This window comes from Lonchura striata, chromosome 11 (assembly GCF_050655825.1).
Source record: "Lonchura striata isolate lonStrDom1 chromosome 11, ASM5065582v1, whole genome shotgun sequence".
Taxonomy (NCBI): Eukaryota; Metazoa; Chordata; class Aves; order Passeriformes; family Estrildidae; genus Lonchura; species Lonchura striata.
The window spans coordinates 15,875,666-15,889,080 of NC_140713.1; the positions used below are offsets into that span (position 1 = coordinate 15,875,666).

At 38.4% G+C, this 13,415-nt stretch overlaps 1 protein-coding gene across 1 annotated transcript in view; it reads left to right on the top strand.

Annotated features, from left to right (window-relative positions):
- The window catches only part of MMP2 (matrix metallopeptidase 2), a 29,201-nt gene extending 15,995 nt beyond the window's left edge, over nucleotides 1–13,206 (top strand). The window contains exons 8-13 of the mRNA XM_021555021.3: nucleotides 784–939; nucleotides 2,668–2,815; nucleotides 6,667–6,803; nucleotides 8,575–8,734; nucleotides 11,390–11,499; nucleotides 12,222–13,206. Of these exons, the coding sequence (XP_021410696.1) occupies nucleotides 784–939; nucleotides 2,668–2,815; nucleotides 6,667–6,803; nucleotides 8,575–8,734; nucleotides 11,390–11,499; nucleotides 12,222–12,325 (815 nt within the window). The 3' untranslated portion in view covers nucleotides 12,326–13,206. The remainder of the gene's footprint in view (nucleotides 1–783; nucleotides 940–2,667; nucleotides 2,816–6,666; nucleotides 6,804–8,574; nucleotides 8,735–11,389; nucleotides 11,500–12,221) is intronic.
- Nucleotides 13,207–13,415: the final 209 nt, after the last annotated feature.

Consider the following 13,415-nt stretch of genomic DNA (forward strand, 5'->3'; position numbering starts at 1 on the left):
TCCTTCCAAGGCTAAAAGCCACAAGTACGATAGTATTTCACTTGCATGCAATAAATTATACACTGATGCAACTTAGGAACAAACACTAAGTGTAAAAGATTAATTCATTCGTGACTGATATTGGGAAGGATGAAAAACATGTTTAAAAAGTGAGACAGTATAAAGTTCATGTGGTGAATGTCACTATTTAAAATAACTTTGGTTAATATTTGCCATAATTTAACAAAGGCAAAAGGCTTTTTACATATTTACAAAAAACAAAATTTACATATTAGAAAAAACCTAAATTTGGGGGAATATTCTAGGAAGAAACCTGCCAGATTTCAGAGACTGGGCATAACTGATAAAATGTCATCCTATGATAAAAGGTTATTGCTAACCTAACAATACACCAGTTCTGATTCAGAGTCTTCTCAGAGACACATATTTACAGACCTGTTTATCACTTACAAGCCATTTCATGGTGAAAAGGAAGATTTTATATCTAGATTGCAAGTACAATTCTTCTGTACCTAAAAGGAATGTCCAATGTTATTTGCTGCACTTCCTTTTCTCACACAAGTATAAGGCTGTGCTCAGAGTCACTTGCATGGGAGACAGCAGCAAAGATCACCCACAAAGTAAAGTTTTAGAACCTCTAGTGCAATGGCATTATTGGCAATGGGTGTGATGTTCACCATGGGAGGCTGTAAATCTTAATCATTATTATTTATTGTGAATAACCTGTGTGGTACCATTCTGTTCAAATGCAAGCAGCTAACACTGTCTCACTGTGTTATTCAGGGTACAGTCTCTTCTTGGTTGCTGCCCATGAATTTGGCCATGCTATGGGATTGGAGCACTCTGAGGACCCGGGAGCTCTCATGGCCCCTATCTACACCTACACCAAGAACTTCCGACTTTCTCAGGATGACATCAAAGGGATCCAGGAGCTATATGGTAAAGTCCTCCCCCATTTCAGAACTCATCAGAAAATCAGGCAGCACAGGCTGAAATCTGGGACTCAGAACTTGCAGTAAATTACAAACTGTACAATCCCACCAATGCCAGAAACATCTTCTGCTCCTTTCCCCCTGTTTTCTTCATATTTCCAGGCCACCTACCTCAATCAAATAGCACAACTTAAGGATGATGGGTCACTAAATTTACTGAATGAAAAGGAGCATCAAAACACCCCATAAACAAAATTTTAGATGAAAATTTCTAGTGCCTTTACTGGGACAATTAAATGCCATGTTTGTCTCTAGTTGGAAATATCTGATGTGGCCGGGTTTGGATGTCACTTTCTGCAGCACTCTGAGCTTCCCAGACTGTGACCCTCTGCAAGAGGGGAAGGACATTGTTTCCTGTGTCCCAGCTTGGAAACAGTTCACATTGCCTTCCCACAATTCAAGCTGTACCATCACAATAACATTTGCAGAAAGTGTGTGGGAGCTGAAACTTCAGTGCAAATGTATTAGGCAGTCTCCTAAAGAAAAAGTGAATTTAACAACATTTGTTGTTTTCTCCACAGATAGTAAAATGCACAAGTAGTATCATGATTACAATTCCTTCCATGTATACATCTTCTGCCTTGCAGAGGCACCAGTATGCTACAGTCAATTAAGCAGTCATTCCCATATTCCATTTCTCTTTTTGTGCTTTTCACTTTTCTACTGAGAGGTCTTTTTAACTGTGACTATATTCTACAGTATTCCCCACCTCACAAATTTTAATAAGAATATGCCAAAAATATTATCACATGAGACAAAAATCTGATTTGAATCTTCATTATTCCTTGTTCTTAGTTGCTTTAATTAAGAATGGGAATTGAGACATGGTCAAGATTGAGTATTCTGAGCCCATACTGTGTATCTTTGATAAGAGTTCAGAACTTAACCCAGGTGTCTTAAAGCATGCTTCAAGATCCACGATGAAACTATTTTTCTTTGTCTTTTTAACTCATATAACCCTTTACAAACTGCTTTCTATGTAAAACAAGTATTCAAAAAAACCTTCTCTTCTTGCTTTGTTATTATCATAAATCAGCTACACTCCATTTTTTTCTCATACAGTAGATTAACCCAATGTCTGAGAAAGAGAGGCAAATGACTCAAGCCAAATAATAATACCAAATGAAATAAAACAGCTGGCAAAATGCATGTTCTGAAAAGCACATTTTGATTCTTGGTGAGGGCAGAAAGATCATACAAATGGCTCAAAATGCAGTTTCTTTAACTTGCCAAATATTGGCAGTTCTTAAAAAAAGAGAAATCCACTTTTGATGTCATTCTCAGCAGAGCTGCACATAATTCTGAGTACAAGGACTTTGAAATCTTTATCCTCTTTTTAGAAGCCAGCAAAATAAAAATTGTAATGTTCACTTCTGAACCCAGCATAGCCACTTCTAATTATCTCTCAGGTGAAACAGGCAGCTCAGCCCAGACAGACACACACAGGCACCATGTCTCAAATGAGGCCACGCAGAGGATTAAAGCAGGAGTGGAAGTCAAGACTTCCTCAGCTCTGCTCAACCACCCTTCTTCTGAAGAGGTTTTATGATCAGTTTTTCCTCCAAGAACTCTCCAAATGATCTCCTTTTTAGAAGCCATGGCAGCTCCTGCTCTCCATGTAACCCATGCAGCCCTTCATCTCAGGGTAACCAAATGTCTCTGTTCACCATCACAGAGGTGTCACCTGATGTGGGGCCAGGACCAGGACCAGGACCAGGCCCACAGCCAACCCTTGGACCTGTCACTCCAGAGCTCTGCAAGCATGAAATCGTGTTTGATGGAGTCGCACAAATTAGAGGAGAAATCTTTTTCTTCAAAGATAGGTGAGAGAAATTGCTTACCAAGAGAACCTCAAGTGAAGGAATCTGTGAGACCTAGTCACCAAAATCTAGAAATTTATTATCAGGCATGACATCCACCCTTTGTTTTGTGTGTTCTGAGATGGGAAAGTGTTCTAATCAACTCCTAAGGGAAATGGAAATGGTTTAATTCAGGCTGAGTCTAAAGTAATTAAATACTAGCATTATGTGACTCATGGCTGCTGTAACAACACATCAAGGATACTGGTGATTAGGATAGGCTATGTGTGTGCAAAGCCTCCAAGATAGCAGGTTCCAAAGGCATTTTGGATGCAAAAGCAGAGACAGTCCTCATAAAATGAGGTGGCAGCCCGGCTGCAGCTGCCAGGGCCTGTATTACCCAACTGCTCAGCAATGAAGAGCATCTCCTAAGGAGTATGGGACTTGGCAGCACCATTGTAAGAAACACTAAAGCTCCTTTCTTCCCTGTCATAAACCAATGTCAAATTTGGAACCATTTATCATCAGCTACCCTGAACATTCTCCCAACACCACTGAAGATCTGACTCCACACACATTTAATGTATGCCAAAATCAAACACTGTCTCCTAACATATAAAAACATATACAAGCATCTCAAGCTAAGGGAAGTGTTGCAACTCACCTGTTCACTGCTCCTTGCCAGCTGTCAGTTGAAATGTAAAAGGAAACAGGAACTAACAAACAAGCTCCCCTCACAAAATAGCAATTGAAAAACTATTTGTATCTCCTGGTGATACACCCGAGTCCAGCCATCTATTCCAGATTCAAATTTTCAGCTAGATACATGAAGCATTTATTACTATGCTGCATGTTTTAACTCTAATCACCAGCTACTCTACTCTAGTAAATCAACTACTCTAGTTAGTTGATTTTTAATGGAAAATCTAGTAGATTTTTAAGGGTAAACACCATGATTCCATGTATTTCCTTTTAGATCAAATCTATATGACACCCAGCATAATGGTGCTTTAGGTTTGAAGTTGGACTTTATCACAGGCTTTGTGTTTTAGCATTGCAGAAAAGGAATTTAAACCTTCTGCTTGTAAGAAGCTTTGATGTGGTCTGTGGGGACCACACCTTTTGTATTCTTGGCCCTGTCAGCAGCAGGCTAAGACTCCAGTGATCCCTACTGGCAAGGAATATTCCTTCCTTGGCCACCAAATGGCCCCATAATAGCAACAGATCAGCCTCACACCAAGCCTCACAGGGCTGGCCCCATGAACCCATACCAAGTTTGCCAAAAACAGTGCCCACTTTTGCTAATTTAGTCATCAGAGTGCTGAAGTATTCACTTGAGCTCAGCACCTTCAAAGGAAGACCATTCTCACAGCAGTAAAACCCCTCCCAGGTTCCACGCCATTCCCAGCTCCTGCTCCTCTTCTGCTCACTCGTGCCCTGGGTTTTCAGCCAGACCTCCGCCTTGCAAATCCACAGTCAGGCACAGGAACAATGCAAAATCTACTCCCAAACCAGCAGAGTGATCCAGTATTCTGTATAATCCCAACAAAATAGAAATATTTTGCATTTAGATACAGTTGGTCTAAGAACTATGCAAATACCAAAACAATCTGTTCAGACTGGCTCAGCCTTTATCCAGCATGCAGCAAAAGCAGACAACTGTTGAATTGTTTTGCTCTGGAATGGTTTTGCCTGTCAGTGTTGCAGCTTTCCAAGTATCAGGCAAACAGCATTGTGACTCACTTTTGGAATTCAAGAAACAACTGTCTATCATGTGCTGTGTGACTTTTATGATTCATTAAAATTACCATAGAATCCAACTGTCACATGGCAAAGAGAGTAAATAGCAAAAAGGAGGACAGATAAGATTAACTCCTTCCAAAAAATAATTATTTTCCCTCCCCACCTCAAATCAAGGAAAGGAAATTAGCAGGAAATGGGAATAACAGGAATTATGGCTGCTAGCCATAGAGAACAGTTCAGCTTTTCTACTGGGCACAGAATGCCCAAGAACAGCATTTCCACAGATGGTTTTATTCTGAGAGTGAACAGAAGTTCACATTTTGAAATTTATCAGGACACTAAAAAAGACACACTTTCAATAACTGCATATAAAAATCATCAGCAGCATCATTGCAAATATAGATTGTTAGAATATGATGCAAAATACCTACTGTAAGTAAATTATTAAATCTGTCTATAAATGAAATACTAAGATTTAATATGGGTGAGTTAAAACATTTTATTGTGTTCAAACTGAAATGAGAAAGCCAAATAAATAATTTCACCATTTCTTCAGTAAGATGTATAGAAATAGAAATACCTTCTACCCAATTCAAAAACAAAATAAAATTCATCTTTGACAAAGTTTCCCTTTCCAAAAGAAAACCTCACCAATTTAACAAGTCCCTTGAAATGTGTGGTTTATTAAAAACCTGGTGTTAAGTCTCCGTTGGCCCTGGAAAGTTTGAAATTCATGCAGATAGCAATTACTGGAGCTGATTCAGCCATAAATCAGGTCCAAACTTGACTGAGAATCCTGTAACTTGGACTTTTAAAGGAACTACTTTTATGAATACTGTGTTATAAATATTTTCTATATTATTTTCTGTTCCGTATCATATTGGATCTTCTTTTCTGTCTAAAAAGACATGCATGAAATGAACAGTATTACCTATTACAGCGTGTCACATGTGTTTTAACACTTTCAAGAAAAATAATTATCTAGATGGCTTATTTTTTGCCTCTTTTTTGTAAATGAAAATTGTGAGTCATGCTCAGAGATCTTTTTGTATATGTTAAAAATGCATCTATGTATGCAAAACATGCATAGGATAGCATATTACTATCTTCATTATTGATAAAAATACAGCAATTTGTTAATTTAGGACTGCTCCTCCAAATTTTAGACAAAAAAAGCAGTTTAATATCCTGGGCTTCTCAAAGGTATAATTATTCTAGGCAGGAATGGGTAATAACAATTTATACCCTGCAAAAAATTAAAATGCCAGCAGCACCTTGAGCATCAGAAACATATTAATGGTAAAAGCAGTTTGACCTCAAAATTTAATGACTACAGCTTGGTGCAAGAGCAATTCCACCAGCCTGCTGATTTTTCATTTTATGACCAAGTCAAAACTTTTGTTCTGTTGGGGAAAAAAGTTCTCCTTTCTGTGGAGGATGAAATAGCAGTGCCATCTTAAATACCAAAAGCCTCAGCACAAAGCTTTGCCATTTAAAGATAATTAGAGCTTTTTAAAGCTTAAATCAAATTATCATCCTACTTATACATTAAATAACCAATAAATTACCCTTTGCATTTCTCTAATGAACATTTTTAGTGCTAGCAGTTTCTTTTACAGCCAAACTCACTTCCAAGCACTATGATATACTGCTATTAAATTTGAACCTTTAGTCACTACACTAGTAATTGCAAAAGCAGTTCATGGAATACAAAACTTTGCTTTTGTTAAAAGCTCATCCATCTGCTCCATACACAGCACAAGGAAGGCTCTTAACAGTTTAAATACTGTGTAAATGAGTTTATTTTTATGCTCAAAGCACTTTATTTGTGCACACAAAGCATAAATTTTGCCCTGATGCAAAAAAAGCAACAGGAGCAATCAGCACAGCAATTTCACCTGCAGTCCAGCACGCAGCTTTTGGTGCAGTTCCTCTAGCAGCATAAACTCCAAATAAATGAGTTTGCTTTTCAGTCAGCGGAGAGAAGAGTTACAAGTGCGTGCTGCGAAGGTGGGTGTGCGCATGTGTGTGTGTGTGTGTGTGCTCACGTGGCTGTGCCAGGAGTGATGAGAAACAGATGTGCTGCTGAATTAGTTCATTGTAAACCTTGTACAATTTTCTGTTCTGCTCAGATTCATGTGGAGGACTATAAACCCCCGAGGAAAACCCACAGGTCCTCTTCTTGTTGCTACATTCTGGCCTGATCTGCCAGAGAAAATTGATGCTGTCTATGAGGCCCCTCAGGACGAGAAGGCTGTGTTTTTCTCAGGTATTTAAAGGTTCTAAAGGCTATATTTTTTTACAGGTATAGGTTTTAAGCTTCGAAATGTAAGTAGCCATTTGCATAATGTACCTGGGACAGGTAACAGCCTGTCTAAGAGCCAGCAGAGATGACAGGGAGGGTGACGGATCTTCCTATTCACAAGCTGAGGATTTTAGGACAAAAGCTGGGTCTGAAAGACTCAAAACAACATTCAGCCTCCAGTACAACAAAATGAGAACTATAAGAACCTAAAAAGAGACATTCAACAATAAGCAAAACCAAACAAGAATAATTATTTAAAATGCAAAGTAACAACAACAGTGGGAGCTCTCTTTCCTCAGTCCCTGTTCTGTTTTTCTCGTTTCCTTCCATTTTAAGCTATTATCTCAGCACGTGTTGCTTGAGAAGATTACATTTTCTTTTTTCCCCTCATGCCTCTCCCTGTCTCCTTGTTTTTTGCCAAAGACTGACTTCCACTTTGGCTTCCAAGCATCTTCCTTGGTGGCTGATCAGGCAGAGGACACAGGTGGCCGTGTGAGCTGCCTCCATGGGAGGGGAGGAGGAAGGAAGCTCTGCTCTGTCTGTCACATATGGTTCAGCTGTAGTGGCCAAATGAGCAGAGCTGTGAGACTGTTTTCAACATGAAGAACTGAGCCAGCAAAACCTAGGCCCAAGTATCTACTAAAAACATGACTAAACATCTCCAGTCATGTAAAAACCATATGGCAAAAGCTGCTGTAGGTTTTCTGTACAGGAGAGAAAAAAAGTAATGATAATCTATTTCACATGGCTCAGAGGCCATTTGCTTTAGTTTACATAGATGGGTGGAAAAATCCCTAAAATAAGTCAGGCAAACCAAAACACTTCAAATATTGCATATATTATATACAATCCTATCACATCTATAGCTCTCCTTTTCTTTATAAATTCCAGGAAAATGTAACTAATCTGCTTTTTAAAAAAAATAAATAAGAACTATCAGAAAACAAAGATTGGTTTGAAAATAACACAACTGTCTTAAAATACTTACTAGTTAGTCCTGCCCCTTGCTCTGTAATAGTAAATCAATAACTTCCAAGAATTTCAAATTCTACACTTTATATTTTTCTCACATTAATACTTTACTTACTTACTTTCCCACTAGCACAGAATCAAAGAACTGTCCTTTCATGAATAAATTTTTCCATTGCTTTCAGAGAGTCCAGTGAGGCTATTTACTAAGCAAATTATAATTCCATGTAAAGAACATGGAACACTACACCATAGTCCAATAGTACACATCTGGAGAGACATTAGATAATGTTGTGCGACAGAGGACAACAGGAATTCTGAGCAAAACCTTCCTATTAATCAGTCAATAAAACTGGTCAACAAAACAAATAAAGGGTGAAAATGAGCTGCTATAATTTGAACATCAGGTGCCCCTGCCTGGTTTCAAACAATTTTCATAATGCAAAAAATTTCCTATATAAACTACTTGTTTTAGCATATAACTCCAATGTGCCAAGGCAGTGTCTGTCTCAAAGGTGCATCAGCTAAGAAATGAGGAAGCAAGAGAAACGAGGGGATGTCTTTTCCTGAGGCAAGGAGCACTTCAGTAGCAAAAGCAGTGGGAATCACAGTCCATTTGGAATGTAATCACAGATGGAAAAATACTGGAAAGACGTGGTACAGCTAGCGCAATAAAAAGTCACGTGGCAAAGCAAAATAGAAGAAATACCCTTTTGTTACTGATTAATAAACAGTTTTTGTTTGCTTTTTTCCCTCGCCTTCTTAGGAAATGAGTACTGGGTTTATTCAGCCAGCAACTTGGACAGGGGCTATCCAAAGAAACTCAGCAGCCTGGGACTGCCCCCTGATGTGCAGCGTGTCGATGCAGCTTTCAACTGGGGCAGGAACAAGAGGACATACATTTTTGCTGGAGACAGATACTGGAAGTAAGATGCATTGAGTGGTGGTGGGATGCTGCTAGCCGAGCTGTGTCTAGGGCTGAATGCACCCTGAGCTTCGGGGGGCAGGGACCAAACACAGAGCACAGCCCCTGGGAATGCAAAACAAGGGCTGCCAGGACAGTGCTGACAGCAGGAAAGTGCTTGGGTACAGCAACAGGAAACTGGAACGAATCTGAGAAAAAACCATCCTCAAAAACAGCAGTGGAAGAGGGTAGCTGGGATAGGCTGTTAGGATGCTCACCACCAACAACTCATCCCTGTGCTCCCCATGTACCAGCAACTGCCCCACATCAGTCCCTGCCTCTTAAGAGGGGCAAGTTGTCCTTCCTGTCACCTCACAAATGCTGGGAGAAAATTCTACAAGGAATTCCTTAAAAATACACTGAGCTCCAATCACTTGAATCCAAAGGCTGACCGGGTTGCCTAAGGAATTCTTTCACTAAGCCATCAGGTTTAGAGGCACAGGATTTAAAGGAAACAGCAGTGTGACTACCAAAACATGCTGGGGATGACTGTAAATCCTTTCAGCAGCTGATCTACCATCACTTACGCCTTTGCTTTACTAATATAGCTGGCACTGAGAAAATCTGAACAAACCACAGGTGTATCTGTAAGTACTTGGAGAAAAATCTTAGCTTCAATTCATTTTGACAGTCTCTCAATCCTTTTCATGTTTCCAGTGAAACTCAGGTGACTTGTTACCATACTCTTATTGTCTTAGATTAAGAAAGAATGTCCTCAAAAATCTCATGGATATTACTGTGGTAGAAATAAATATCCTACACCTGAAGAGTCTACTAATTGTACAATTGTATTTAATAGAATTTCATTACCATAATTTCCAGGAAGATATGGCACAAAATACCATATTAAAAAGCAGAGGAGGATCTTTGTAAATTACCTCTGTGCTATCAAAATGGCATCAGAACAAAAGAGAGGCCCTGACTCCTGCAGTCACTGTCAGAGGCCTATTCCAGGAGCAGGACTTCACTTCAGGAATGCAGACTTTACACAACAGGCTGAAAGTGGATCCATTCACTCGCTGACAATTTAAAGGAAAGTTAAACATCAGAAATAACCACCAGAAATCTAAAAGATGCTCCAACCTTTAAGGGTTCATTCTGAGAATGTTCTATATAAGATATCAAAGGAGGTCTCAGTATAATTGAGTCCATTTTATGTGAACAATAATTTCATGTTATGATTAAACTGAATGATTTTATTTTATCCTAATGGCTGTGGATTCCTGTAAGTAAATAAAATATCTTTCCATACACTTGCCACTTGATCATAATTTTCAATTACTTTAAGGGCAGTAATCTCCATTATCTAAAGAAAAAAAAGAAGAACTAAATACTTAAAGAGTGTTTATAACATTCTTTAATGTTATATTGTAGAGACCATTTAAACACTTATAAATAGTTCTAATACAGCTATTTGCAACTCTTCAGACTTCTACTAAAACCTACAGCCTATGAGTTAAAAAGCTGCTGGTTTCCTCTGTACCAACTATTGTTTGGATTAACTGTACTGCAGGGCCTCCAAGTAATTCATCACTCCAATCACAGAAAGTATTACTATCGAAGTACCTTATCAAGTGCAGTCACTGCAGAATGCATAATTTATTGTTAGGGAAACAAAATAGGATTAAGTGATTTCTATCTGTGTGAAGAAGAAAGCAAGCAGTTGAAAACTATTTCAGAAAGAAATGCATCTCTGCTGAACAGACGCTATAACCCTTAAGTATGTGGCTGTTACATTTTATACAAGGACTCTGTCAATGGAATCAAAATAGTTACATACCATAGTCCTTCCTGTGTCATTATCACACTTACTTTAAATGGATTTTTTGGAAGCCTTCTCTCTCCTTCATTCCAGCCACAAGCTATTTTTGTGTTATTATAACAAGACTGTTGAGCATAGCAAAGTTTTGTGAGGGAGGGGAAATGGAGCTGGCTCAGATTCCACAGCTGAAGTTTTAAAGCTACCCAGCAAGGAATTAGATTTCCTTTAAATAGCCCAGAAAAAAAAAAAAAAAGTAAGGAATTTAAGTGAATAATTTAAATTGATTTTGACCAAGCTACTGCTCATTAGTACTGGTGGAGCTTTGGGTATATTCCAAGTAGTTCCATAGAGCAATGAGGGAAAACTAACCTGAGATACCTAAGGACATGGATAAATAGAAATTAGGAACATAAATGGTTTTCTCCCTTCAGTACTGTCAAGGATGGCCTCTCTGAAGTCTTCTGCTCCTGAAGAGGTGCTTGAGCACCTGAATGGTCATTGAGGCCTCACATGCTGTACTTGAAGCCTGGTTAAAGTATTGCACATCACTGTGCTCAAGACACCTCCACGCCTCCTGCTCAGCGCTGATTCCCATCCAAATTACAGTTCTGGAAAGAACTTTCCTTAGAAAGTGTATGCTCAATTCAGTGTTGCATTTTTGAAGGAAAGATGTAAAATTTCACAGGGTTTTAAAGGAATCAGCATTAATTATCATGAAATAGAAACCATGTCAATCTCAGTTATTATATTTCTATTTGTTTTATATAGTCACATTTGCTGAGGACACCCTGAAAAATTATATTACAATTTAACATTAAGTGCAGATTTGTAATGTAAAGATATAATTTCCTTCAGGTACAATGAAGAAAAGAAGAAAATGGAGCTTGCATCCCCGAAATTCATTGCTGACTCTTGGAATGGTGTTCCAGATAACCTCGATGCTGTCCTGGGCCTTGGGGACAGTGGTAAGCTGTAATTCTGATTTAAGTCACTAACAATCTCTCTTATTTCTTTGCTGCAAAACTTATTGGAGACTTTAATTTCTCGTGGCCCATGAGCAGGAGCCAAATGGAGCCACCCAATGCCTGATGCACAGGATGTCCTGACACCAGGGTGCATGACCGAGCCAGTCCTTGTGGCTTGGACATTTCCCAGCTCCTTGCACTCCCCGGGTTCCTCCACACCAGCACACAATCCCAGCACCATTTTAGCACCATCCTGCCCTAGCACAACCAGAACTCAAGTATGGTAATCTCCCTGATCACAGGCATGAATGGGTCTCATGCTGCAATTTTTTTTAATTTCCTATGCACTCCAGCTGAGATCCTGGCCTGTGGTTTTAAGGGGCCTTAAATTTTGCATAGATATGCACTAAAGTCTGAGAGCAACACTGGTGTCACATGAGTCTTGACTCAGTCACATTTTGCCAGTAAACATTTCATCCCAGAAAATTCTGGCTCACAAAGTAGTGACCTTATTTAAGCTCCATTTAACAACAGCTCTCTTCTACAGGATGGGAATTTTAATGTAGTTTTAAAGTATATCTTTTTAATAATACAAATACATATGAATATTTTGGGAAATAAGTAATTCAGTTCATTAAGCTTCATGAAATCACAAAGACAAGAATATCTTTTATGAAGAATTGTGTGCTCCATAACCTGAGCATGTTTATTTGTTTTAACAGGATATACCTACTTTTTCAAAGATCAGTACTATCTACAAATGGAAGACAAGAGTTTGAAGATTGTTAAAATTGGCAAGATAAGCTCTGACTGGTTGGGTTGCTGAACCATATGAGATATCAATAACCAAATATTTACTTTTTTGTTATATGCCTTATCTGTAATTAGAAATAGATCTGAATGCTAATTACTGGACCAGTCTGGTACTGGCACCAAAACACTAAGTACCAGTACTGTACACATCAGATAATTTAAAAGTGTTTGCCTCCTCAGTATACAAAAGATGTTTACGTATGTATTCTGGTACAATTTTTCCGTTGTCATGCTAGTAGTGCTATGAACAGAACAGCCATCATTCTTTATTGCCTTGGTGCTTAAACAAAGCCTTGGAACTTTGGAGACTGGATCATGCCTCTCTGTTACTCACATACCAGATAGGCTCAAATGAGATGTACCAGCAGTGCACTTTGATTTTTATTTTTTTTAAATACAACTCTGTTATAAATGGATGGTTTGTCTTGATGTTTTTCACCCTCTTACGAGTTTGATCATTACTTCCATTTATTTACATAATAATACAGAAAGACTGTCAAAGGCACAGGTTGCCTCAGGATCTGCTTTGAGTTGATGCATGATAGAATCATGGCAAAAAACTGTGTTAAAGTATTGTTTTAAAGTACTTTTTATTTTAATACCTTAGTTAAATTTAGCAATTTGCTTCATGCACTTTGTTACTACTATATAACTTGTTTATATGGATGGAAACGACTCAGATTTTTGAAGACAATGCGCTATACATAAAAGTCAAGTATTGTTTAACGTGTTTTATTTTTCTGTTCTTTATAATATTGGGGGGATTGTTCAATTAGGCTTTGTTCTTTTCACAATCTGATAGAATGTTTCTCATTAAAAAATAAACCAGAAAAGAATGTCCCACACATCAAGTGCCAACATTACTAATAAAATCAAATTACACTGTCAACACTACTCATGGCCAGGTTTCCTTGTATCACTTGAAATTATAAATCCAGTAGCATGTTTCAGTGCATTACCTGTCAAAGGCAAAAGTATTACCCCAGTATATAAGCACATACGAGGTTTATTTAGAAACCTAGGTTGTTTTCTCTGTTGGTTCCAAGGTGCAACTGTAGCAATTCAATTAAAGAGATTATATGGCCCCATGTCTGTGCAAAGCC